The sequence below is a fragment of the Leptosomus discolor genome, chromosome 12 (assembly GCF_034619465.1).
Source record: "Leptosomus discolor isolate bLepDis1 chromosome 12, bLepDis1.hap2, whole genome shotgun sequence".
NCBI classification, from domain to species: domain Eukaryota; kingdom Metazoa; phylum Chordata; class Aves; order Leptosomiformes; family Leptosomidae; genus Leptosomus; species Leptosomus discolor.
Window position 1 is genome coordinate 13,066,797 of NC_141402.1, and position 27,493 is coordinate 13,094,289.

General features: G+C 43.8%; 1 protein-coding gene across 1 annotated transcript; it reads left to right on the forward strand.

Moving 5' to 3' along the window:
* Window positions 1-596: 596 nt before the first annotated feature.
* On the forward strand, window positions 597-26,835 carry TNNT3 (troponin T3, fast skeletal type). The gene is made up of 13 exons (XM_086472005.1): window positions 597-616; window positions 1,802-1,877; window positions 5,031-5,276; window positions 13,102-13,207; window positions 17,360-17,378; window positions 18,150-18,195; window positions 19,037-19,153; window positions 19,491-19,568; window positions 19,825-19,938; window positions 20,143-20,252; window positions 21,123-21,213; window positions 21,932-21,972; window positions 26,787-26,835. The coding sequence occupies exons 1-13, from the start codon at window positions 597-599 to the stop codon at window positions 26,833-26,835; spliced, it is 1,113 nt and encodes a 370-aa protein (XP_086328131.1).
* The last annotated feature ends 658 nt before the right edge of the window (window positions 26,836-27,493 follow it).

Sequence of the window (27,493 nt, forward strand, 5' to 3'; positions counted from 1 at the left end):
AGGTAATGTTCATTCATTCATCAGCTGTATAAATCAGACACATCTCTGGGTGCCGACAAATAACTACTTATCTCTGGGTATATTTGTAGTTTCGGTTATTTTTTTTTTAGCTCTGACTAATGCTTTGGAGCTGGTGCCTTCCCACTTGTGGTAGCATAAAAGAAGGAAAAATTACTCTGATCTTGCTGGAGCAATGGAAATGTCAGATGGGTGCAAGGGGACACCCTGGCCTGCGTCCATCTCCCTGAGCTCTGGAGGTTTTGTAACTTAAAGCTGGGTCCAGGTTTCCCCCCCTGGGCCCACCTGTGGGAAGCAGCTGAGTTGACAGGGCACATCTTTCCAGATAATCTCTTCCTCTTCCCCTCTCTTTCTCCTCTGACCTGGCTGGCAAAGGTCTGCTGCTCCCAAAATGTCGGTGTTGGTGGGGGATTGGCTGCTGTGTGGGAAAGCAGATGCCTGGCTTTTTTTGTCCTCAAATGTCAACCCATCTGCTCCTGCCTTGGCATTTTTTAGGAGGTGCTCTCACTAATAACACCTTTTTATTTTCTTTTTTTTTTTTTTCCTTTTCATCTTTTGTCTAGAAACTCGTTGCCAACATGTCTGATACCGAGGAAGTGTAAGTAGAGAGAAAGCCGTCTGTGTGTTCATCTGTTCAGCTTGGCTCCAGGCAGCAGAGCGAGGGCATCCCCACGCAGAGGACGGGCTCGGTCCCGCTCTGCACAGCCCAAAGCCTCCCCAGGCAGTGGGGAAGGGGTGTCTTGGCTTTGAGTGTCAAAGGGTCTATTGAAGTTGACCCAACATCCTCCCTGTCCAACACAGGATGTCCTCCAAACACCTCCACACAGCTCAGCCTGTCCTTGGTGGCCATGCCACTACACCTGGAGGGGGGGAATAAAACACACAGTGAGGAAGAGGAGCCACTTTCTGCCCTGGTTTAGCAAATCTAGAATAAAACAATCATTTGACACTTATGCATCAGTAGGTACAGAGGGGAGATTTAGGGCAATCATGGTATCAGAGGCATCGTGGACCAACCTGCAGTGGTCACTTAGCCTCCTCCTCTGTTGTGAGGCAGGCTCAGCTCAGCCTGTGTCATTTTGTCCAGCCTGCTCTTAAAAAAGATTTTTCCAAAGGTGAGATCTGGCACCTTTTTCAGGCAATCTCCGATTAACATGTCCCTCATTTAGGGTCTGGTCTCAGGGCTGCTCTGGGGTTTGGGCTTCACACAAGGTGATGGTAGAGCAGAAGAAGATGGCAAGTGGGGGCAAGGAGCGGGAACAGACCGATATTGCTACAGCCACAGGATAAACATCGAGCAGCATCTGGTTTATGTCAAATTTTTATTAGCCCTAGGGTTCAGGGAGCCTGCGGCACATCTGGGTTGGCATGGGCCATTGGCTGCAGGCTGGCTTGCCTGGCACACCAGGGCTGAGGTCCCGCTTCATCAGCCCCTGCACAGTGCTCATGTGTGGGTATCGTGTTATAGCACTGTGGTGGTAGGATCATTCCTGGATATGCACCTTCAGAAATTCAAACATTATTTAAAATCAAACCCAAACCCAGTCACTTTACTACTCTTAAAGCCAACTGTCTCCTGGAAGAGCAGGGGGAGAATAGAGGAAAGAAGAAAAAACAGACCTTAAACAACAGTGCATTGGATTGCTTCAATATATGGTTTAAAGCTTGACGATAATATGGAGTGGAAGAAATATTTATCTAGTTTCAATAACCTTTTTTCCTCTCTCACAGGGAGCAAGGAGAGGGTAAGTCTTAAATCTGTCTCTAATTGCTTCCCTGCAAGCCTGCAGCATTCGCTGGCCGTGTCCGTCTTCTCCTTACTGCCCGTTGCTGAGATTTTAACAGAACATGCCAGCACGGTTGGACACATCTGAGGTTTCTTTTTTGCACGTCTGTCTGTCTGACTGTCACCAGCTTCTGGTGATTTTACACTACTTGCAGCGCTGTGGCTGGCTGTGCTGCGGGCAGCCCTTGGGGTTTCAGCCCCACTTTGATGCCCTGGTTACTGCCAGTTTTTGTAGAGGCACTGCCATCTGCTGGCAATTTGTTTTGAGGCTTTTGTATAGGTAAAATTTTCTGTTGTAAAACATAATCCCCCACAATATATGTAAGTAATATACATAGAAACATACAGGGCCTTTTCTGTGCTGTTTTTCTCTATATTCAGAGGCCCTCTCTGCCACCTTTTGCCTTCTAACACATGTGTACACCTGAGTTCCCACTCTCCAAGAAAAACTTCAATGCAGTATCGCCTTCCTCCCCTTTTTATGACGCCTCTTTTTTCTCAAAGTAATTTTATTTGCTATTTTACGTGCTGATTTGGAAGCGGCCTCTCAGAGACCATCTTGCCCAGCATCCCTGTGAGTGCAAAGGGCTCTGCCACGGGTAATGTCCTACTGATGCGTCAAGGCTGATGGTTGATTTGTCTGCTTTTTTTTTTCCCCCCTCTCCTATTTCAATGCAGAGGAGTACGAAGAAGAAGGTAACAAAAAAACTTGGAACGTAATTTTTCTTTCTTTGATTCTTGGTCCTGCTTTTTCCTTGTCTACATTTCACCCTTCTCTTTGGTGCTTGCTGCTAAAGGTGATCTGAAACACTTGATAGTTAAATCAGTCAGAGACCATAAAAGCGGCCAAATTGGGGCTATGATATGCAGAACCTTCACGTTACGGTAAAACACAATATTTGTATGAGCCGAGGGGGATGTTTGTAAAGCTGGGAGCTAATCTGTCCATAAACTGGGAGAGTTTCAGAGCAGGGACTGGCGCAGAGCCCACACAATGTATCATTGGTGAAATCCTGCCATTCTCTTTTTGGCAATGTCCACGGATTGAGTTTAAATTTTGAAACTGAAAAGAGGAGCAGATTGCCCAGTTCCTGAGGAGCACCCAATGGGGTGCTGCCAAGGGTGGAAAAAAAATGAGACAGAGAACCGACTGGCAAAGATCTTCGAAGGTTTTTAACGCACCTTTAGCTGGCAAAAGGTGATTTGACAAGCTGCAAGAGACAAAGCACTGATCTGGAAAGATGGAGCATGAAAAGTCCCGCTCACCTGCGTTGTTTCAGCTTTCGTATGCAGCAGGGAGAGGAAGATTTTGGAGCTGTATCACTGTTTTGCGGGGCACTTTTGACACATTGGCTTCTGTTCAGGTGAGCTTAACTGCTGGTTGTCATCCTACATTTCCCCAAGGTGTCTGGGACAGAGACAAGGGCCAAACTCTGGGTCTTTCTCCCAGGATCTGCCCTTAGTGTCCAAGACATCTTCTAAGGAGTCAAAGGCAAAATCCTTTACTGGGAGGTGTAATATCTGCACGTGGATGGTACCAGACCAGCTCTGAGACAGAGACCTGCCCCTGTGTAGAAATGTCCATCTTGGGCATTTTATATACGGCGGCATGGGTTTTTTGGTTTTTTTTTTTTTTTGGCCATGGATTTCTCTGAATTGCTGCTACCAGCTAATTCCCATCAGTGGCGGTGCGAAGAGGTGTGACTGTGGCCATGCTGAGAGTAGTTCCTGCCCTAAGGTACATCATGTCTCTAATGCCCCCCAGCATTGCTTCTGAGGTACCAAGGGCTCAAAAAAGAAAATAAAATAGAGATGCCAAATGGGTTGTAGCACTGCCTTCAGTCCTCATCGTGACTCTAGTCCTGCCCGGAGGGGCAGAGCCAGGCAGGTGAAGGTGCTATTCATGCTCCATCCTTCATGCCTTGTCAAATGTCCAAAGAGTAAGCAAGTCTGCTCCTACAGACAAACCTTCCTTAAAGGAGAAGCATTTCTTGCCTTTCTCCTTCCTTCTCTAACTGTCTACTTTTGGGTTTCAAGAATTTAATGATTAACACAAAATTAATAGGCAGGTGACTTCCTATATTTTTAATCTGCATGACTGTCTTCTCTGAGGTGTATCTTCTCCTTGCTCCCAACTTTTGCTTGACCTTTGCATTCTCTTCCAAAGTCATCCATTTCCTTTCCATATAACTTTTCTCCATCACTTTCTAACCATTTTTCTCTGCAGGCCTTAGCTCACCCCAATACCAGTCTCTAACAGTTTTCTGTTTTCATTTTCCTGCTTGCTGTTGCTTCTTGATCCATGACACTTGCCACCTGAAGCTCAGGAAGAAGGTATGTGACATGGCTTCTGCTTGCTTTCTCTCTCAGTGCAGAGGAAGAATGTGTGTGAGGAAATTCAGAGCAAAGGGTTCACACCCAGTGGCCAGGACTCGGTCCTGAGCCACAGACATCACCGCAATGATGGACACTGATGTCACTTATTGAGCTGGTAGGAAATCTGGCCTGTTTTTTGTTTAAAAAAAACAGACCAAAACCTATATATATATATACTAAAAATACATGCATATATAAAAAACATTGTGTATAATGCACACACATATATATAATTTTTATATATACATATATATATGTGTATATATGTATATGGAAACAAGTGTATATATATTTGTTTTGATCTACCTTTTTTATTGAACTACTTGAATTTTTTTTTGTCACAATGGTGTCAAGTCCCCTCCTTTCTCTCCAAAGCTTAAATTTTTAAAAGGGAGAGGGTCACCCTGTAAAGTTTATAGCCATGTGTTGAAATTCAGGAATGAAGTTTGAAATTTCAAAAATTGATACATGTTGGTGAAAATTTTTCACCACTTGAGAAAAAGATTTAAAACAAAAGAAATGCAGCAATTTTATTTCTGGTTAAAAATTCACCAAAAGTCAGTTTCAGGAAATTTTAGCCAGCTCTAATAAAGAATAAAATACTGGGTGCCTTTTTTTATGTGGTTTTCATTTGTGGTCATATTCCCATATTTCAGTAACATTTATAACCCCATAACATGTCCATAAAAATATTATTTTTAATTCTCTCTTACCCTATAATTCCATCATTGTGTATTCTTACCCATAATGGCCTGGGAGCTTGGCAAACCTCAAGAATGTTCCAATAAGATATTTCTTGTTTTAATTTTCTCCTCCTGTTCCCTTGCTGTGTGATGTTTCCCACCCGCAGAAGAGGTTCAAGAAGAAGGTACGTGAAACAGCTTCTCAGCCCCCCTCTTCCCTGCAGCAGGGCTCGGTGTCGATGCACACCTCGATTTCGCAAGGTGGTAGAAGAAAGCAAGAGAAAGACCCTGGGACAAATGACCTGCAAGCAGAGGGCTTTTCTGGTCCCTTGCACAAATTTCACCAAGAGTGCCCCGTATCCTTGAGCATCTGTGTGGACACCTCTGCTCCGGTTTCGGGGACGGAGCAGCAGGTGAAATGCGGATGAAATCCCTTCATTCAAGCCACAGCAGGCTCCGAGGCTGATTTTTAGCCCCGGGTGTTTTGTAACGTCCGCCGTGGAATAACTGGGGTCTGGCTAGAAAGGGTTCTATCAGGTGTCAACTGGTTTCTCCTACGTAGCTTGGCAGATAACGATTGGATGGATTTTGATTTCAAAATCCATCTGTGGCAAGGTATGTGTGTAGCCATATGTTACATAGTGCATATTCTATAATATGTAATATTATATATAGTATATTGTATATATTATAAGTTTGTAAACTATAATATATCATATTATATATAATATAAATAATACTGCAGAATGCAGATCTTATTAATTATGTCTATGTAGACACTGGCAAGTAACCCTAGCTGGCTCCCCACACCGCACGCAACGTTTGCAAGGTGGGACAGGCAGGGCAGAAGAGGGGCTGGAACAGAAACCCACCCTTTGCACTGGAGAGGTTTGGGATGTGGTGCTCTGGGTATGAGGAGCCAAAGGGTGTGTTGGTTCCACATTTGCAAAGCTTTGTGCTACGGGCATATTTGAAACAAGGGTCAATTTCTTTGTAACGCTGTGGGAGAGCCGCTCTGAGCGGTTTGCAGGAGTTTTATAGCATCCTGGTCCTGAAGGTTTTACATTTCTTGCACCTGTGTGTGCTTCAGTTGCCTGTCTCCATTTCATCTTCTCTGTTTCTCTATTTCATAGCCCCCGTTTTTTTTTAGACCCCCCTGTTTCATTCACACACTCTTTAGTCTAACTCTTCTCATTTTCCATCTCATTGCTCTTGCTCCCCGCCACGTCTCACCTGACGAAGCTCAAGAAGCAGGTACGTGCCATCGCCTTCCAAATTGCTCCCCACCGTCTCCTTGGCAGTGGGGGGGAATTCAAGGGTGGTGCGAGAGGCAGGACTCAGTTATCTTACCTTATTGCTTCTGTTGTCTTTACTTTCCACATCCCCTTTGTGGCCAGCTCTGCCACAGGCTAACACACGGGAACAGTCTCGGTGAGAGGTCTGACTGATGTCGGCTCGGTGGTAACCCAGCCTCCCCACCCCTCCTGCTGTGTCCAGGGCTCACCATAACGCCTGCCTGGGCAATAGCAGGAGGTTGTTTCTCTAAGACTGGAATTAGAGAAATTTCAGCACGTATGATTTGAGCTTATTGCGAGATTTTCCCTCTCCAATAGGTTTTTGCCTCTTCCCTTCGCATGGTGAAGTTATTTCCCAACCACATGTGTCTCAAATTCCTTCCCCTCCTGGCCGTTAGTGCATCCTTTACTGGGATAAAATTTTTCCCTCTGGCTTAACAGAGTTTTCAGCCTGTGTAATATCAGCCCATGTAATAATGTGTTTCTCCTAATGTTCCTTTGCATCCTGTCCTGTGGCTCTTCCCACCTAAAGAAGCTCAGGAGGAAGGTATGTGACATGACTCCTGAACTCCCGTCTTTCAGAGTAAGCTCTGGTTTAGCCAGTAAGCCATGAGATGGTAAAAGGAAAGAGAAATTAAAAATAGGCATATTAATGTGGAAGAAAACTTGCCACCATTTTGGTTTTTATACTCTCTTCCTTCATGTTCTGTCTTGACATTGAATGCACTGGCGATGCTACGTGGTAATTGTTGCATGAAAAAAAATGTATAAAAACTCCTGGGAAATGTAAACCTCTCAAAAGGATGAAGATCAAAGAGCCTTTGCTCTGGTTGTGTCTCTCTGGGCCAGGCCTGTGGACGATGTGCAGATGCGCCCACAACCAGTCTGCTGCCACAGCAGCTGCCGAGAGGATTTGCTCTCCTTTACTGGGCAGACGTTCTTACGATGACCTTTCCACACGCCCTTTTTTCAGCTTAAATCCTGTCGTATGGAGCAACTGATGACAATTTTGATGCTTTAGCTTTGCAAATGATTAAAGATGTTTTTTTTTGTCATGCAATGTAGTCTCTAGACCATTGTCTCATGGTAGTACACGCAGCCATGTGCCGCCAAAAACCTGCTGGCCTCAGGTTGTAAATCCACTTGGGTGAGCATCAGTGTTGTGAAACGGCATGCTGCTTTACGCAGGGCTGCAGGAATGTGCATACAAGACAAATGTCATTTGACATGGCCACTTAAATCAGCTTTATGTTTTTAGTATCTCAGACCATTTGTTCCCTTCCTTCCAGTAGTGCTTCTCATATCATTAATGATTTAATGATATGAAAATTTCATTAATTTTATTTCCTTGCAATAGATTCTCAGGCTTTCCTTCCCCTTCCCTTTTGTACAAGTGAACAGTTGTTTTGATGTTTCTAACGCTCTTGCTTTCCTTTGCATTTTCCTCTGTGACTCTTCCCACCCGCTAAAGCTCATGAGGAAGGTATGTGCCATGACTTGTGAATTCCTCTGTCTCTGTCTGGAGCGGTAATGCCTGCAGGAATTCTGGAGGTGGTTGAAGAGGAGAGGATGCAAAAAATATCCTCTGCATGCTTGCTGACGGCTGCTTTGCTCTCGTAGGATAAGCGGCATGATGAGTACTGAGAGCTAACTGCTGTTTTGAAAACAATGCCTGCAGCAACGCTCAATTGCTTCTATATTCCCCAGCACTCTGATGTCTCTAACCAGGCTATCGGTAGGGATACCAGTTGGTATGGGGCTAGTGTTCCCAAAAACATTTCCTCTACATCATGCACTGGGGCCGGAGGTGGGACAGCCGTGCCCTGTGGCAATGCTACATCCCTCAGTCACGCCGACCTCTTTCTCCTGTCCCACTGCTGCTGCGCAGAGACAAAACTCGGTTTCACAGCAATGCATGCGGATGCGGAGAGACTTGCACCTGAAGGCGTGAGCAGCAAGGGACACCACGTCACACCTAGTTTTCTGTTGGGCTAAGGATTGGACCGAGTGGTGTAATTTTGGTTGCAGCGTATTTGGAGAAAATACCAATTCAGAGAAAAGATGTAGTTGCGTGTTTTTCCTGTAACTATTGGTATTTTTCGGGGTTAATGTGCATTATGCAAAAATGGGGGTAGCAGGGTGGCATTTTTGCTTAATGTTACAACACGAATTAAAAGCCCAGATCTGGTAAGACAATCTGTGTGATTAGCAAAATATTAGGTCATGCTTATGAAAGCATCAGCCTGCCAGCCCAAACCCATTTACCGTTCAATTGCCTCTCTGCATGTCCAGCAAGGCTTTCACCCGATACCTTACCCTGCAGCCGGAGAGCAGTAACGCGCTCGTACTCACCTTCTCGCATCGGTGCGCGGTCCAACGCACCAGCGGTGAAATCCTGGGCGCTGAGGAAATCAATGCCAGCTCCTCCGAGCCCGCTGATTTCTGCAGCGCCTGGGATTTCTATGCACATGAATAATAACAGGTTGGCTGAACCCTTCTTGCACATTCAAACCTATGGGTAATGGACTTGACTTAAATACAAGTAAACAATTTTTGTCAACCAAAGGCTACCAATGGCACTTGATTTATAACGTTATGAATATATATGCTAGACACCTGCACCTTTTATCTCCCAACACTCCCTGTCCTTCCTCTCCATGACTTTCTAATTGACATCCACATGTGCCCTCTATTTCTCTTTTAATCTTATTAATATTTTTTATCCATTTAACTCCTCCACCCCAGCTAAAAAAAGTGTAAGGTATTTTAATCATCCTCTGTTTCTTGCTCTAATTCTCTTCTTTCTTTGCATCTCCTTCCCTGCTACTTCCCTCTTAAAGAAGTCCATGAACCAGGTATGTGACTTCTGAATTCCTCTGCGTCAATCTGAAGGGTTATTGTGTGCTGGAAATCCAATTGTGCTTGGCAATTTCACAATTGAGTTATGTTCTGAATTGGGACAAAATGGAAACTTTTTCAAACAAACAACAAAACAAAAAGGAACGCCTTGTTTGGCAGCTATTGAAAATTATTTTTATTTAGTTGAAACAAAACATTTTGTTACAACATCTTTTTTCCTTTTTTCTCTATGGAAGATTTCCAAATTTTGAAATGAAAATTCTATTTTAGGTGCTTCTGAAGCATTGACTTTATGGATAATGTGGGGTATATATAGTGTAATGCAAGAACAAATCTGGAATGAGAGATTGTCACAAGGCAAAAAATGAAAAGGTTTTGTTCTAGAAATGTCAATATCTATACAACCTTTTATGGTTGTGAAACTGCTTCTATTTTTTTAACCAAAATCTTACCTAGATCTACATGCATTTTGAAATATTGAGATTCAATTGAAATACGATTTCTGTTGGAAAATTATACCAGTAACTCTAATATTATACTCAGGAATTCAAAGATGGTGGAAGAAAACAGATAAAACCAAAATATTAATGATAAACTATAACTTGCAGCTTCCTTACACCTTCCACCAGTAATAATTTCCTCTGCTCTGTGATGTGTAATAATGAGGATAAGAGCTAACTGTTGCATGAAAAATGTAATAACATTTTTGTAGAGAAATACCTCAATGTATAAGCTGTGATAATAGCCACTGACTGGACTCAGAGCCATCCTCACACTGCGTACGGGAACGTTATAATGTTTACTATCTGGAAAAGCAGAAGCTGACCTTGCAGCGCCCTCTAAGCTGTCTGTGAAAACTATCCAGTGACATTTGGAGTAGCTTTATTAAAGCACTTGCATCTCAGCAGCTGCCCATCCTAGCTATTTCACTCTGCTGTCCGCAGAGGGAGACCAGCCTCTTAGTTTAGACGAGATCAGTACTTTTGCCAGGGCTGAAGTGAGTGAGGTGAAAGCTGTCTGATTGATTTTTGGCATGACTGAACACTTCAACATTCATCTGTGCGCTGCTTCTTGTTTCACATCCTTCCCTTCTCCCATTAACCATATTAATTCTTGTCTGTTATCTGCTCCCGAGGCTTTCCTGACCTCATTTTGCACAAGTGAAAGGTCGTTGCCGCCATCCCAGCTGCCCCTCTGTACCTCTTTTCCCTGGTATTTATTGAACTGCTACTCACTACTTGAGTGTTGGTCTCAAGCTTTGACATATATAGGAGCTTGAAATTTGTGCAGAACACCAGGTATTAATGTAACCTGACTAACAACAAGGCCACACCCACAGCCTCCCCATGTTTTCTTTTCCCTCTGAAACATAAAGCGTAACAAAATGCAAGTTTATAAATCAGATGTAGGTAGAATAAGCGTAAAAGGAAACTTTTATGTCAGAGGGAGACTGTCCCAGCTTTTCGTATCACTGCATGATTATTTAGTTTCTCTGTTATTAATGCTGTCTTTGTCTAACACATCATCTAAGTCACAGCTTTGGTCTGCACAAATTCAGAGTTGTTGTCATTGTGTGATTCTTCTTCTAATTCCTTTATTTTTCTTTGCTGACACTTTCCACCTAGCCAAGTGCATGTGTGTGACATCTAAATTCCTATGTATGAATCTGAAGGATTCCTCTACATAGAAATTTGAAGATGTTGAAGAAAACCAGATTCATGAAAAATCAATCCATTCTTAAGATTCGCTACAATTTATTTTCTCTATAGGAAAGTATAATTATTACTTGTAACTGAAAAGTCACCTTCTAAGAAGCTTAGAAGAAACATTTTAATGCCCCTGAAAACTTTCAGGGCTGTGACTACACCGCAGGCAGGGCACAGAGCAGGTACCCAAGCTGCGGAAACACAAGCTGCTTCCACTCACAGGTATGGCCTGCAGCAGGATCCCGGCCCACAGGCTTGAGTGGTTTCTACTCCTTTGCAGCAGAGACAAGCCTTGTGTAGACCCCAGTATTTCCAGTTCTGCAGAGCTAAACCCCAAATCTGCCAGTGGAGGTTCTTAGATGGTGGAGCTTCAGATGCAAACACAGAGATACACCCAAAGCAGCACTTCCTTGGAGTAACTAGCATGTCCCTATACCCGCTCCGATAGCTAAAAGGGCATGTGCATAGCTGAAACATAGGTTACACTGCACACTTGTAAAACTCTTCTTGGGTATGTTTTCTTTCAAATTTAAGGATCAGCAGTGTTACTGCAGTCGCTCACTGTTTATATTTGTGCATGATTTAAACTGTTGCAATTCATCAACATTCAAACTCCCTTTATCTTTCATTTCTATGGCATCCCCTCCCTGTCTACTTCACACCCCACTGTAATTACTCTCCTTTTCCACTCTTATTAACACTCTGGCCCTATAACCTAGTCTGCAAGTGATACTCTTCAACCCGGTCTTACCGAAGTTTGAGGTGATCCCCTCCTGAATAACTTGTTTCTAATTCTTTTATCTTCCTTTCCTATGTCTTTCCCCTGACACTTCCTACTAAATGAAGCCCCCCCTCCAGGTATGTGATTTAACTTCTAAACTCCCCAGTGTCTGTCTGTTGGGATGATGTGTGCGGGAAGTGAATACAAGGTGACAGGAGACAACAATCTATCTGTTAATGATAGCTTGTAACTTGCATGCCTTTGGCGTGGTTGTTTTTTCAGTTTAATTCAGTTTTTTTTCCTCAGTAAAGTGTAATCAGCAGTAAGGAAGAGGAAACATACCTGCTGCATGAAATTCTTACTAAAAACTAGGGCAACACATATACTATTGTAAAAGAGTAGCTCAGCAAAAAATATCCTTGTGGAATGGGTTAAATTCTGCATTGTGATATGAGAATGAATGTTTCTTCCTATAGGGAAAGCTTTGTTTCAATTCTCAGGGCAGAATTTGACCCATTGACTGTACACAGGGAATATAAATACTGTGAGATTTTGCATTATTTTTATGCCTGCTTTGTGAAATATTCACTGGTGTGCGTATGGCTGAAAAGCAAAATCCACCCTGCAAACCCGCCTTGCTGATCGATTCTTGCTTTGCCAAAAAAACCCCAATGAAATGTAGACCCGCACAGACTTTTAATGAACCTTTTCTTCCTACCAAGTAATCTGTTTGTAATTCTGCATTGCAAATGGATGTGAAGAACAGCCACAGATTTATATAGACATCAAGGTTGTCTTCAAGGAAGAAAATGGCCTAAGCCATAGATCTGGAAAAGAGAACCGAGCTTCTTTGGAAAGTAGCTGAACGTTGATGAGTTACGGCAGGTATTTCAGTAGGTTTCTGAACCACACTGTGTTTGTTTGAAACAACTGAAATACTGCTGGACAAAAGGATGGAACCAACAGTGCTTTGAGAGTGCTGACTATGTTCATGTGCATATTTCAGATCAAGGTAAACCTTGGTACAGTTGTGCTTTATGTCATCTAATGCTCAGAAGGTTTTTTTTAAGCGCTGCACTATTATTGTAAACCTGCCTGTTTCACCCGACTGAATTCCTTTCCTGTCCTGTGACTTCTGTTTATATGCTCATTCAAATCTAATTAATTTATTTTACCTCAGGTTTACTTCTTAACTTTGTTCCTCTCACCCCTTTTCCCCTCTGCCCCTCCTCCTCTTTGGCTCAAAAGCTCTTCTGGTGTGTGAAATAACAGGTTTCTCGTTCTCATTCTCTTATTTTCCATTGCATTTTGTTCCATGACACTTCACACCTGAAGTTCATGAGCCAGGTATGTGACATGACTTCTGATTTACTCCACCTAGTTGCAACACGACAGTGTGTGTGTGAGAGAGAGAACAGGAGTCCTGGTTTGGTAGAAGAGAACAAAACAAGAGAAACAAATATTAACCACAATGATCACTTGCAGTCCTTTTCTCCTTTAATCTCCACGCTTACTACTACTTTAACCTTACAGCATTTTTAACTCCTGGCAGCCTCTCCAGACACCTTTTCTCCCTGCCTTAATTCAGTCATTCCTTTTTCACCTCCCCTCCTTTATTTTTTCCCCACCCTTCATGCATTCCCTGGTCTCTTCTCAGGCTTCCAAGAGCTTTAAATATCTGTTTTGTTTTTCTTTTTTTCCTATTTCCTGTCTTTCCATCACTGCTTGCACCACGACCCCAGCAGAGGAAGCCCATGAAGAAGGTATGTGATGCACCTACAGACTCTCACCCTTTTTCTCTTTCAGTGCCAGGGAAACAGTGTTAAAAACACTGACCTTGTTCAAGAGCAAAGAGAGCATGGGAGGGAAATGGTGTCTCTGGATGTCTTTGGATGAATATGGCGGAAAGGGCTGTATGTTTGCCATATCAGATCACCAAAAAGGTGGTTTTTCTTCTTGTTCGCTCTCTGGAGAATCTGAGGTTCCGAGCATGGCAGGGAGGGAGTGGGGTCAGTTGCTTTTAGGAGAACTGTGCTCGTTGTGGATTGACTACTGTGCTTCTTCTCTTTTGCTTTTATCCTTCAACTTACAGCTGATGAAGAAGGCCAATACTATGATGGTAGCTTGGTGTCGTCTTAGGACAACAAAGTCACCTTTCTAACATCTCACTCTTTTTTTCTGTATTTGTTTTTGTTCCTCACTTGATTTTAAACTCAGGAACTGGGCCAAAACATCTCTGCCGCAAAGAATAGCTCACTGTGCATATCCAATCACCCTTGGGGGGGTCACTGCTGTATTGAGAAGCCTGTACATCCTCATTAGGATAGTAGATGGTGAAAACCAAGCTCTAGAAGCTTGCTCTGGACTTGTCTTTTAGCTAGAACCTGTTGTGTCATAGCTTTCATCAACAAACTTTCTCTACCCCAAAAAATCAGGGAAGTATCTCTTAAATCTCAGTGTCACGCTTGAAAATGAAGCTGAGCCCTGCATAGATGTGCCTTCCTCACCCAACCTTGGAAGGTCATGGTCTCCAGGCCTGAATCTACAGATACTTAAATTTCTGCTCCAGCCATGCACTTAAAATTGGGATAAACACCAAGCATGTGAATAAATTTATTCAGACTGGTGGGGCAGGCCATGGGCTTAAGATAGGCTGTTCAGAATACTTGAGTGGGTGCTGGAGCACATGGGTGGGGACAAGACTCATGTGAAAGGACCAAATCTAAATGTATGTGGGCAAGATAACCCAGCCCCCCTGGGCCAAATTCAAAACCAGTTTAAATGTATGGAAAGACTCTCACGGACTTTTACAGGCCTTTGAAGTAGCTTGGTGGCGTTCTGACTGCCCCAACCCCTACAACTCCTGGCCAGCTGTTTTGAAAGACAAAGCCCAACGCCACTTGAAACCACCCTGCATTTTCTGTGTTTCCTTGTTTTGTTTTGTTTTTGTAGATTTTTTTGTTGTTGTTCATTTGTTTTAATTTTCTTGCTCGCTTTTCAGGCTTTTTTCTTATTTAGGGCAATATCCTGAGGACCTTTCTGAGCCCCTTTCTCTCCTTCTTTTTCTCTTTCTTTCCTTTTATTTTTAATAGCATATTGATTTTTTTTTTTTTCCCAAGGACACAGTGTGAGTTAGATATGCTGCTTCTGAGAAGCTTCTGAGAAGTGGGATTAAGGGAGGGTGTTTAGGGATTTCTGAACGAAGCAAAGGCAGTTCAGATGGATTCACAGAGAGGGGGAGCACTGTGTGAAACTCATAGAATGGGGCAGGAGAAAGCAAGGTTGTATTTATGGTGGTGTGTACTTTCCCTGCGCTAACCCTTTTGGAAACCAGAAACTCAGAGACTCTCTAATCACCAGGGCAGTGAACTTGGATTTCCAGTGGCTCTTGCCTTCTTTTGGCAGGGTTGTATGTGGGGATTTTGTCACAGCCCCATGGTTCATGGGCAGAATGTCCAGAATGCCAGTCAAAATCCGCCACAGGAACAGGAATTTGCTATGACAATTCCTGCTTGTCAACAAATTTTGGCCCAGTTCCGTGACATGGTGTTTTGAAAGAAGGGGCATTTCAAAATAAATCCCATCCCTGGGCTGCTTTTCGTGCATACAGTACAGACCAATGCTGGGTCATGCACTGCAAAGGACAGATTTATTACTGTTTGTTTTTTAATAAAGGCTCCTATTTCTTTGTTATCCTCTTTTCTGGTTTTCTGGAGGTACCTTTAAATATTCTAACTACAATTTCTTATTTCAAGACCAACTAACCTTAATTTTTATTTTTATTTTTACAAATGTTTGTTGGTTTAATTAAGTTTAAAGTGCTGGTTTGGTGGCAGCTGAAACCAAATTCACAGTTATTGACAGACAGGTGTTGATCCTGGCAACCAAGGTCAATAAACAAACCCAGTCATTTCCTGTGTACTTTCTCCCCCCCCCCCCCCCCCCCGCCTCTCTTTCTGAAGTGTTACTAACTGGCAGCTTTAAACTAAACAGGAATGTTTCTGAAAATTTTCTGGGTATGTCGGGAGGGAAGGGAATCCTGTGCAAATAACATCCCCGATAGACTGGTTAATCATGGTTACTTTTCTCCTTTCCACATAAAAAACCCAATTTATCTAACGTGTGGAGAAGCTTACTGGCTATTTGAAACACAGAACAATTTAAAAAGAGAAGAAATACAGAAGTATGCTGCTGGCTAATAGTATTTTTCTTCAGGAGCTATTTGTGGCTTCCTTTATACAACTGCTCTAAAACACTCTTCTAATTACATGCTGTTTATTTTATTAGCATTGCTTTAGCATAGAGAGGCCTCAACTGAGATACGTTTTGGTAGGCAGTGTTCTTGCAGTAAAGGAGAGAAGTCTATTCCCCAAAATTTCATTACTGAAATTGGTGTGGGAAAGTGAGATAAAGGAAAGGTTGGTTTCTAATCTCTTTTACGCATCTCTCATTTCTTTTAATTATCTCAATAATCCATTTCTAGCCACTTTCTCAATTTTTTATTATCCAACATCCTTGCAACTATGTCTCCACTAAATATTTTGCAGTATCAGTTTTTGCTATTTTTCCTCTTATAAGGTTTAATTTTATTTTATCCTACTCTGTTCCATTTGCTATTCCAAATTCCCTCCATCAGTTCCAAAACAGCTGAGTGCAAACAAGCATTTGAAAAAATTACAATATAATAGCTTTCTGTATCATATTAAGGATAGCAGGCCTATTTAGTGCATATTAAGGATAGCACTCCTCAGGGAGGCTGTTGTTACTTTTACTTTACAAAGCTAGGGTTTTTTTTTTTTTTCACCAAATTCAATAGGCTGTGAGCTTTTTACCTCCATTCCTCCCACTGAACCAACATGGGGAGAGTCTTGTTGCAGAATCCAGCAGCACCCCTGAAAGTTCAAACATAGTGTATGGTTATGAAAGTCAACTTGGGTCCCTGTGAGACTGGGTTTAATTTACTTCTATTTGTGAGAATAACAGTGTGAACTTACTGGTATTACACTGGCGTTAATAACTAAAGTTTAAAAAGCATAGCAGGGAGGGGAATTGATCACAAGCACAAATGTTAAGCAAGTAACTCATAAGACAGCACATTTCTGAGAGCCAGGGAAAGGTCACTTGTTGCAGGGGAACACTTCTGACTGCCAAAGAGCCCAAGCTGACAGCCTCTGTGATGATTTAGCCTGCCTATCAGGGCATTGTACCTCTCCTGGAGATGCAAAGGTCATCCCCATTAACGCCCATGGGAATTTTTCATGTACCTCAGCAGGAGAGGATGCTTGCTAAGAGAGGATGGCCTTTCCAAGCAGGGTCTGAGGAGCACCACACAGTGCAGAAGAATAAGCATCTTCCCCATGGCACCGAGGCATCTCAGGGACATGTGCCCTAAGCTATCTTGGGAGTCAATGAACCGGGAGAAAATGTGTGTCATGAAGCTTCTTCCTTCTGGCCTCCATGTAAGGCATTTGAGCAAAACTGGCAAAGCCTAGTTATCATTGAGATGATTGTGAGTTCAGGTTAACTTTAACAAAACAAGTGCTGATTGAAAAAGGCAACATTTTCTTCTACCTCCAGATCAGCTGTCCTCTGTAGAGCTTTGGTCAGGATGGTTTGAGAAAAATAACTTCGCATTTACATGAAACCACCATTTAGGAGTTTTATACATTCTCTCGATTCTTTTCTGCCAAATTCTGCTTCAAGGGTAAAGCCAGATTCACTCCTAGCAGAAGGGGTGTGTGAGTGTGTGCATTTCTTTTGGAAGTGCCTGAGATTTAACCAGTTTCTCCGGGATGTTTCCCCTAAGATTAAATTTCCCTTCCCTCCTTTTACTTTAGCAGCTGGCATGATCTCTGTTGTTCTAACTGTTCTCCCTCTTTTTCCCTTCCTGTTTTGCTCCATGTTTCCAAATACAGAGGAGAAGCCCAGAATAAAGTAAGTATGAGGCGCAGGGAGTTTCAAAACCCTGGCACCATTTTTTTTGATCTAGCATTGGATTGTCCTATTAGGCAAAAGGCCACTAGGAACCTTTATCCAACCCTCCCTCAAGCAACATCCAGCTGCTCCTGTATACCTTTGCAGGATGTCTGCTTCTGCCAGAAGGGTCTTCAGACCAGCTCCTGATAGAGTCAGAGAGCTTGTGAACTGTCCAAGATACTGTGGTCTCACAGTACCCCAAGATATAGGCAGCTCAACAGTACATCCTCTGTGAGGGGCCATGGCTGGGAAACTACCCATCCATCCAGGATTGCTGACATAGGAAAGGTGGCAAATGTGGGCTGGGCTGGCTGGAACTCAGGGTCCTCTATGGACCTTCTGGCTCGGGGTGCCAGGACCTTCCCTTCCCACTCCATCAGCTGCCCAGAATGGAGTGCCGCAGCACTGCACCAACCACCTCGTGGACCAACGTCCTTCCATGTGGTAGGGAATGACTATAGGCTTTGGGAATTAAAAGATTTTTTAGGGGCAACTCCCTGCCTTGCACAACCTTCCAGGAAGGACGATGGTCCTCAGTGCTGTTCTGGAGAACACTGGTTTTCCACTGACTTGCTGTTTCATCCCTGTGTATGTCCATCAACATTCCTCCTTGTCAGGATCATTCCTGAGGGCAGGACTATTTAAAAAGTTGCCTGTTCTTAAGTTGAAAATCCTTTTGTTGGTGGTTTGTTTGTTTGTTTGTTTTGTTTTGTTTTTTACTTTCCGCAGACTAACTGCTCCTAAAATACCGGAGGGTGAGAAAGTAGATTTTGATGTAAGTATTCCTGAGACTGGCTGTGTTTGTCTGGCTGTACCTGAGCCATCCACGTGTGCAAACCCACATAACTCCTCCTGTGTTGGATATTGCTGAGGCTAAAGTCAAGGATAAAAGAATGGATGCTTTGCTGCCTGTTTTCAGTGAAAGGCTACCCTCTGCTCCCTGAAACTCTCTGGATGCATTCATTGCTAATGTGACTAAGCTAAAACAATGTATTTGGCTTTTTTCTTTCCTTGAATCACTGAAGCCAATATATGAAGAAAGGAGAAAGTACATGTTTTAGGAGGTCTCAGATCCCCTGTCTCATTGTTGTAAATAGTTTGAAAGTTGCAGGCTGAAATAAAGCAGCCTTATACACATCTGTTGCTGAGAAACACACCTAAAATGACAATAGAATTTTAATAAACAGAGATCCAAATACCTTCCTAGAAAGTTGACAGAAAAATGAAGAAACTCTGGTGTTGAAAATCTCCACAGAAATATCTGCTTTGCCCCAAAATGCAGGAACATATTCTAGGTAAGATTCATATCCCAAAGCAAAGAGGAGGCAGCTAAGTATACGCAGAGATAAGTAGCTAAGCAAATCCAGGGATAAAATATGTTGTAGGGGAATGGGAGGTGTGGATTCTATTCCCTTCTGGGCTCCTGACTGTCACCTGGATGAGTCTCTGACTGTCTCTGACCTGCATCAACAGCAATTTACGCTAATTCCATAGATATCCACGGATATCTGCAGACACTTCCTGCTTTTTTTCCCTCTGTTTCTCACCATCAGGGTGTCCAGAACATGTTCCTAGAGCAATATGGGCTTGCTCAATGCATTTTCCTGCTCTTCTAGGACATCCAAAAGAAAAGGCAGAACAAAGACCTGATTGAACTGCAGGCCTTGATTGACAGCCACTTTGAAGCCAGGAGAAAGGAAGAGGAAGAGCTGGTTGCCCTCAAGGAGAGGATTGTGAGTCCTTGTACTGCCATCTCCCTGTACTAGATTGAGAGAACCTCTGTAGATGAGAAGTTGAATCCATTAGTCCCGTTAGAATTTGGCAGAATGCTGTATTGCCACATACAGAAGGGACTGCTCAAGTCACCACCAAACGGCTTCTCCCCACATCTGTCCCCTCTCTCAGCCTCTTGTTTGACACCTGGGAATTGCACGAGACCCTTCTGCATGTTCTGGCAAGGGAGTAGGTGACTCACTCTACGAACCAAAGCTCTTGGTGGTGGTGGGTAATACTGGAGAGGTGGATAAAGCCACAGGGATGACTCAATGCCTCTGTCACTGCTTCTTGCAGGAGAAGCGCAGAGCTGAAAGAGCAGAGCAACAGAGAATCCGGGCTGAGAAGGAGAAGGAGCGTCAGGCAAGGCTTGCGGTAAGTGTCTTTGCATCTCTCTCCTTGTCTCAGCCTCAAATTAGAGAAGATCTCTAGAGACAGAAAAAACCTATAGCTTCTGCCTGTCTCAATCTGAAGAAGAAACGACCACCTTCTTAAAGCAAGGGCAGGAAACGGGAGCTGCCAATTCTTATCAACATGCTTATCTGATCACATTCCCTGCAGCGACACAGACTGCTGGGGAACCTGCGAATCTCCCCTAGAGTAATTTGCTTCCGTCTGTCGCACTCCACAGGAGGAAAAGGCACGGAGAGAGGAAGAAGATGCCAAGAGAAAAGCTGAGGATGATCTCAAGAAGAAGAAGGCTCTGTCCTCCATGGGTGCCACATACAGCAGCTATCTAGCTAAGGTAAGAAGCATGGATTGGTGGATGAAATATGGAAACATTAAACCACGGGATTGACTGGGAACAGTCTTTATTACACATTGAGAAAACAGCTCAACTTTCCTTCTTCTGGATGCCTAGCAGCTTGTCTTACATGTTCTGTCACCAAAATTGTTTCATTCAGCCTGAATTTCTGCAGTCTGATGTTAACCACTGTTCTGAAAACAGGCTGATCAGAAGAGAGGAAAGAAGCAAACAGCCAGAGAGACGAAGAAGAAGGTCCTGGCAGAGAGGCGCAAGCCCTTGAACATTGACCACCTTAATGAAGACAAGCTGAGGTAACACGCTTACCCTGACTTACCGAATGTAATCCACCAAAATTTGTTCTTGCTGTTCTGCAGTCTTCTCTAGTGAAACAAATGAGGTAGCGGAGAAGGCCTTCCTTGAAATTCATCATGGGACAATGTTAAATTGCGCTCTGACTTGATCTGGAGAATGGAGGGGAAATGGGGATGTGGGGAATTGCTGAAATGGTTTATAGCCATCTAGCCGTGTTCCTGGCATAGCTCTGTTAGCCTCTCCTGATAATTAGGATTAGTCATTTACAGGACTGGGTACAAACTTTAAACCCAGCTCTGAGATTAGTTGAACAAACCTACAGATATCGGTATCTGTGTCATTACCAGGGGTGAGTTAGAACTGCTAAGGTATGAGTATGGATCTCCACAGAGGCTGGAGGCTTGGGAGCCAAGTGCTCTGGCGCAGAGCAGTCATCAGATGGTAGTCTGGCCTCCACACGTGGGAGTTTACACATGACTGAAAGATGAGGTTGGCTGACCTCAGCCCTGAAACAGATGAGATTGCACAATGGCAGCTTCTCTGCTCATCTAGGTGGCCTTCAGAGTCCTCATTCCTTCTCATCTGATTCCTCTGGACTCTTTTCTTTCACTAAGAGTTACAGGGAAAATTAAATCTATAGGAAATACGTTAGTGTGCGACACATGCCAGAGTGCAAGCCTAAAAGGTTCTCAGGTGAGAAGGTGAGAAAAATGTGACCTTGAAAATGGTGAGTAGCTTTCAGAGAACAGAAAGCCTTTGCAGGAAGATGTGTGAACTGCATTAAAATGTAAAAAGCAGCATTGTGAAAACTGTGGGGAATACATGATGTGATGTGTTTCTCCCATCTTCCTTTCCCCATAAACACACAGAGACAAGGCCAAGGAACTGTGGGACTGGTTATACCAGCTGGAGACTGAAAAGTATGACTTTACAGAGCAGATCAAGAGGAAAAAATACGAGGTGAGTTGAGAAGACATTGTATTAATGGCACTGGGTCCAAAATGTAAAAATCTCTGTGACTCCTCTGGCAAAAGCCATGTGGTGACATAATTTAGGTCTCCAATGCCCTTTTGCAATATTTAAGCAGCAAGACACCTGGAACTGCATTCCCCTAATGTACATACTTGGACTGGATTTCACATTTCAGGCTGAAATTGAACAGACCACTCTCAAGGTTTTCAGTGTCCCACGGAAAGGCAAACCCAATGGAAAATGGACTCCCCACGCTCTGCTCAAACACATTTTGTTCGTTCTTGTTTAATCTGTAGGTAATTGTGGCCTGAAAATTCAGTAACTCTCAACTCACTCGTCTCCATTGCAAAGTAATATTTTTAAATCCATCTTTGGTTTCACACTTCAACATTGTAAGTTTTATTCTCATCCCAGAGATCTCAGGGAGATTCCCTGTGGACTGAGCTCTCTGGAGTCACTGAAAACTGTCTCCGGACAGGAGCACCTACCTGAGTGTCATATGGCAACGGGAAGTGGATATGTTTCCTTCACAAACAGTCACAGGACAGGGCTGCACCCACCTACATCAGGTTTCAGTGGCTGAGAAATCCTATCGGATCTCTCTCCATCTCTCTCTCCATCTCTCTCTCCTTTTAATTCCCAATCACACAAACACACGCTGACAGGGAATGAGCAACACCAACGTAACTATCTCAATCTCTCTTAGATTTTAACACTGCGTTGCAGGCTGCAGGAGCTTTCCAAGTTGTAAGTACAACAAACTTGCCTGTGTAACAGCAGCAGCAAAGGCTACCAAATGCATGAGCCTGCCGCATGGTCAGAGGCTAGGTGCCAATCAGAAACTGGCATTTGGCTCCAAGTGCAGAGAGAAAAGAGAAAACTGGATCTTGTGTCTCTCCCTTCACTTCCTTTTTCTCTCCCCTACCATTCTTTGAAAACAGATGAAGTGGTAATTCAGGAAAAGTCAGGGTCTAACAGGGATGTGGCTAAAGCACTGAGCATGCAACCCACGCAGACCATCTCTAAAATAATTGCCTATCCAAACCTCTGGTACTGCATGCATGGGGGAGTCACTTTGATGTACCTGGGATCCATGCAGAAGCTTAAGGATGCATGTGTAATAGCTTGGACTTCACAGAAAAGAACGGTATGGGGTATGGAAAGATTTTGCACCTTGTGGCACATGCTTATCCAGATCCAAAACACTGGAAAGGACTAGCTTAAGGATAGGAGGTCAACTAGGTGTGGAAAAACAGGAATTGAGGCAGTCCCGGGGTAAATGTACATGCTGTGGTAACGAAACCTCTGCATAAACAAGAGATGGGTGGCTGCTGATGAAAAGTAAGGAGAGAGTGTGCAAAGAATGAGCAAAGTAGAAGGAAAATGCACAGCTGAGATGGGAGAAGAAAAGTGGAAGAGCAAAGGGAAGATGATGGAAGCAAAAAAGTGAGGAGAAAGGTAGGTGAAAACAGCAAAGGGAATGAAGCAGACACAAGCAAGGATGTAAGGGAGAGACAAAGGAAGGAACTGGGACACACAAGAGTGGAGCTGTTCTTTAGCTCTAATGTCTGTTGCTCTTTGGTGCTTCATTGGAGAGTGTGTTATAGTCACTATCACAAGGTTATCACTAAAGGTAAGTCTTAAGTTCTTGGGTCAAACTGAAGACAGCTGGTTCTCCTCCACACTTGGAAAAATTACTCGGCTGCAAAAAATAATTCAAACCACTGCGGCAGATATTAAAACTTCCATGAGTAAGTACAAAAGCAGGTGATCTGCTGATCTTTCCTTCCTTGTGTTGTCTTGTTCCCGCTAATGTTTCAGTCTCTTATTTTGTTTCCATTTGACACGGAAAGACACGAGCCAGGAAATACCAGTAGTTGGGCCAACCTGAGCGTATGACTTTTGTTTTTCTTGTTTCGCACATGGGGAACGTCAAGTATCACTTTCAATAGTCAAATGTTGGGTCATCAGTTCTCGGTCCTGCAGAGCCTGTGGAGAATTTTTAATTACACCAAAAGCAGAAGCAAAGCATACATCTTGGCAAGTGTATTTTTCCACCCCAGGAAAACTAGGTAGAACCCTGACTTGGTTACAAATAAGAAGGTGAAGGGGCAAAAGATGGCTCTCTATCACACCCCAGCTCTTGTGGGCTTTTCCAGTACCTGAGCTGGAAGAGTCCCAGGATTTTGGTAGCTAGTCCAGGAGCATGGACCAGGACTGAGGTGATAAGTCAGGCCACGAGGTGTTCACCCTGTGCAAGGTAGGTGTTTGCTTTCCCACGCATCACGTTGAAATACGCAGTTTACCAACGGCTAAACAAAGAAATGCTCCGTCTTGTAGGACAGGCTCTCTAGTGGCTTGCAGTCATTAACAGAGCTGGGGAAGGTCTTCAGAGCCCTCACTTCAACCTTTTCCTCTGTGGTTACTGAGGCTCTCCTTAAATATTTTCTTCTTCAGACTCTTTAAAAGTTGTCTTCTCTTATTAGATGAGTGGCTGGGAAGGTGGTGACTGCTGCAGGCTTCTCACCTCCTGCTTTGCCAGCCAGCAAAGGTACTCCAGCAGAATGTGACACCCATCCTCCATTCTTGAGGTCCCATCACATTGAGCTTACACACTTCCTAATGTGTAGGAATAGGGGAAGAGTGAGAAGGCTGACACATACAGGCAATGGAGCTGTCCAAGAGCTTTCCAGCTGGCCAGAGTGACACTCATTCCAGGTCACTTGCCTGCAGTTTGACATGTGAGCTCATAGGAGGTTAATTTGTCTATGTAGGAAATCTTCTAATAAGGGTTATAAAATTCTAGCTCTTCTTTCCCTTGACGAGTGAAATAGGCTTGCAGATTTATTGCCAAGGAGCAACAACTCTCTACTTCAAGCAAGGGTGAGCTTTTATTTCAGAGGAAGTATTAATCCCTACCATAGGCACCTGTTTCCAGCACTTCAGCAGGTAAAACTCCCCTCGCTGTGAGCAAACAAGGTTTCTTTATCTCTAAAAACCCTGGTCATGTATGTTGTTTGCAGATTATCACCTTCAGGAACCGGATCGATCAGGCTCAGAAGCAGTAAGTACTTATATCCCCTTCCTAGCTCCTGGCTTGGGGATATCTTATCAGTGTTCAAAGTAGTCGCTTCAGTCTCAACTCCAACATTTTCTTGTTGCAATGAAGTGAGGCTAGAGATGGAAGGGCAACTCCCATCCTGCCTCACATTGAGAAAATGAAGGGGAAACTGAAGCGAATGTAACAGCTAACAAGAAAAAAAAATCACATTTCTTCACACCATGTCTGCAAAATTTCCATCTGCTTATTGCTGGGGTTTTCAAACACCTGACTGAGGTGCTTTGAATACTCAAGGGAATACAACCATTGTTTACAAAGAGTAAACAAGGGTTGCTGAGATTATAAGGAATGGTGTGTAACAAGACTAACATCATGGAATTACTGTTGTGAGTTCTTTTCACTCATCAGCTCTCTCCCACTTTCCTTCCCACAAGACTTGTATTTCATTAGATTTTTTGAGTCTTCTATCTTTAACTATTCTAGGTATTTACAGTGAACTTAGGAGAGATCAGGGCTAGGCAAAGCCTGGGGGCTAGGGCAGGTAGAAATCTAACACAGAGAAGGAACTGCAGGGAAGCAAGGGAGGACAGCTCTCCAATGGCGGGATTTGATTTTCACTGTGCTTCTGTATCTTCTTAGCAAAGTCATGCTAGGAATGAAGTGGTGGTCTTTGGTGACACCTTTGGATGACAGGAGTGGCCAGACACTGCCTTCCCCAAGCCACCCTGCCTTGTCAGATGAGTGTAACGCTGGGGACTCAGTTGTCTGTAGATGCCAAACATAAGGCTTGACCTTCCCGTGGTATTTTCTGTCCAGAGCTGTAGACTGACAAAACTCAGCAGAATGTGCAGCTGCAGAAGAATGCCACCATTTGTCCAGGTGTTGCTGCTCTTTTGAGGGGCGCCACCACACCGCCTGCAACAGGCTGTACCATTACTGCATGCTTGTTCCCCCAAAAGACATGATACTCTCTCATTTGAAAAGGTCGCACTGAGAAGGCCAGACTTTGTGAGATTTCTATGCACTTAAATTTCTGTCCACGCTAGATGGTATCATTCTAAAGCGATGCCTGCTAATGTGTTATAGAAGGATCAAGTGATCCTTTTGCTTCAGACTTTAATAAGTCTCCTTAAGCACACTCTAAAGGTTATTAACATCAAACATCACAGGCACTTGTGGAGATAAAAGGACTTTGCCTTCTTTTGAGGAGCTATGCAGTTCCTACACTGGGTTTTGAACTTACAGAAAGGCTGGCAAAAGGGACACTGAGATGAATTTAAGATAAGCAGAAAATGCTCTGCTTTCTGTCATGTAAAAGGTCAATTTTTCAAATAGACCAAGTCTAGCTTGGCTAAAAGGTAAAGTATCCACTACACGTACGTCTGTGTCACTGTGCTACATCCTTCCGTAAATACAGGTAGTGCTCTTGAACCAATCCATGGGGCAACACCACAAAAATCTCACCAGATGTGTTGTCCACATATTTTTCTGCTCCCTGGAGGAGCCAGTGGTTCTGAAGAAGGCCTCTCTGTTGATAGCAAGGCTCTACCACCTTGTCCTTGGCCACCAGCCCTATGCTCTGCCATGTCAAAGAGCAGCCCCCAGTTTGCATGTCTGTTGGTTCAAGAAGCAGCCTCATCATCGTGTGTGTGAGGTGGAAAGGTTTGGTGGTGTGCCGAGCCCCAAAAGCCAAGGTGCTGCCTATGGGAGCCGGTGCAGAATCTAACTTGACTAACTTCACGCCTGGCCCCTCTCTGACTCCGGGCGTGTGTGCTTCTCGGTCAGAAGGTAAGTGGCTTGCATGCAGGATTGCCCCTCTGTGTGCAAGAAGATACTATTTGGAGAGTGTTTGCCTCGGGTGCTTGGCGTGGGGAGTGTAGCTGGACTGCTCCCACACACACCACGAGCAAGATGGGGATACTGATTTGAGGGGAGGCCTAAAAAGCTGTTTGGACTGTTTTGGAGGCTCTTGCTCTTGTGATATAAGGAAGAAGTCACTCTGCCTTTGCCAGAGCAAAGCAATTCATAGTTGTATTTAAATTATTGCTCAGGTTTTTGCCTCCACTACTAGATGAGTAGAGCATCTGGGGAATTTGAACAGAGCTCCCTGATAATGAAGAAATTTTCTCCAGAAACAGCTCTAAATCCTAAAAGCCAGATCATAGCAGATTTGAATGCAGGAAACATGATGTCTGTGGCTGGATAGGCCTGTCATTTAGTTTTGAGACCACGTGGACTTCTGTCCTGATAATGCAGGAATCAGGAAAGTTCCTCCTCTTTCAGGCATGCACATCCTGGCTTTTCACTAAGAGCCTGAGGAGGAATCTCCTTCTACAATAATGACAATATTTTTCTCAGGATGTGCTCTATGCCAGGTGTGCCCTACATGTGAGAAGTGACAGCAGCTCGAATCTAATCTAAGAGTCAGAAATGCACAGTGGCCACAGAACCCCACCACTTCCACCATTCTGACATGTTTTTCTTTTCTTTTGTATTGTAGCAGCAAGAAGGCAGGAGCCAAGGGCAAGGTCGGCGGGCGCTGGAAGTAAAGAACCAGGCAGGGTGGCCCTTAGGGGCGTGCCGAAACCCTGCTGGTCTCCTCTTTCTTCCTTCACCAATCACTTGTGTTCCCACGCCTCAACAATAACAAAAATCGCAACATCGGCCTGGGTTGGCTATCGCTGCTGCTTTTCCTCTTTTTCTTCCTGGAGGCGTCTGGTGGCTTCCTCAGTCAAAAGGAAGCAGGTTCCCTGTGGAACTGAGATGACTCCTTGCTGGCATCTTCAATACCTGCTGAGCATGTCCTTTATCCTCCTGATACCAGCCCTATGCTGTCCTGTAGATTGCTGTGTACAAATCTCTGGATTTTGTAAATAAAGCATGACCAGTACCTACTTCAATGACAGCCCCCTGGAATGGTGCTTCGTACTTTATTTAATGGCATCACATTTTGCAAGGATTTGGGAGTCAGTCCAAATCTTTCCTTAATATCATTTGATCCAGCCCTACAACTGGGAATAAGGCTCAGTATCATCAACAAAGACCCAGGTCTGCGGGCCTGTTTTACAGCTACCATACAGGCAGATAACAAAAACTTACTGTTCTGGGAGAGCTCATAATGTGGACATCAAATGTAGTGGAAATTGACTTAAAAGTTTTAGTGAGGAAGGGATTCAAAGAATCGGGAGCAAAGGGACAGATCCATAG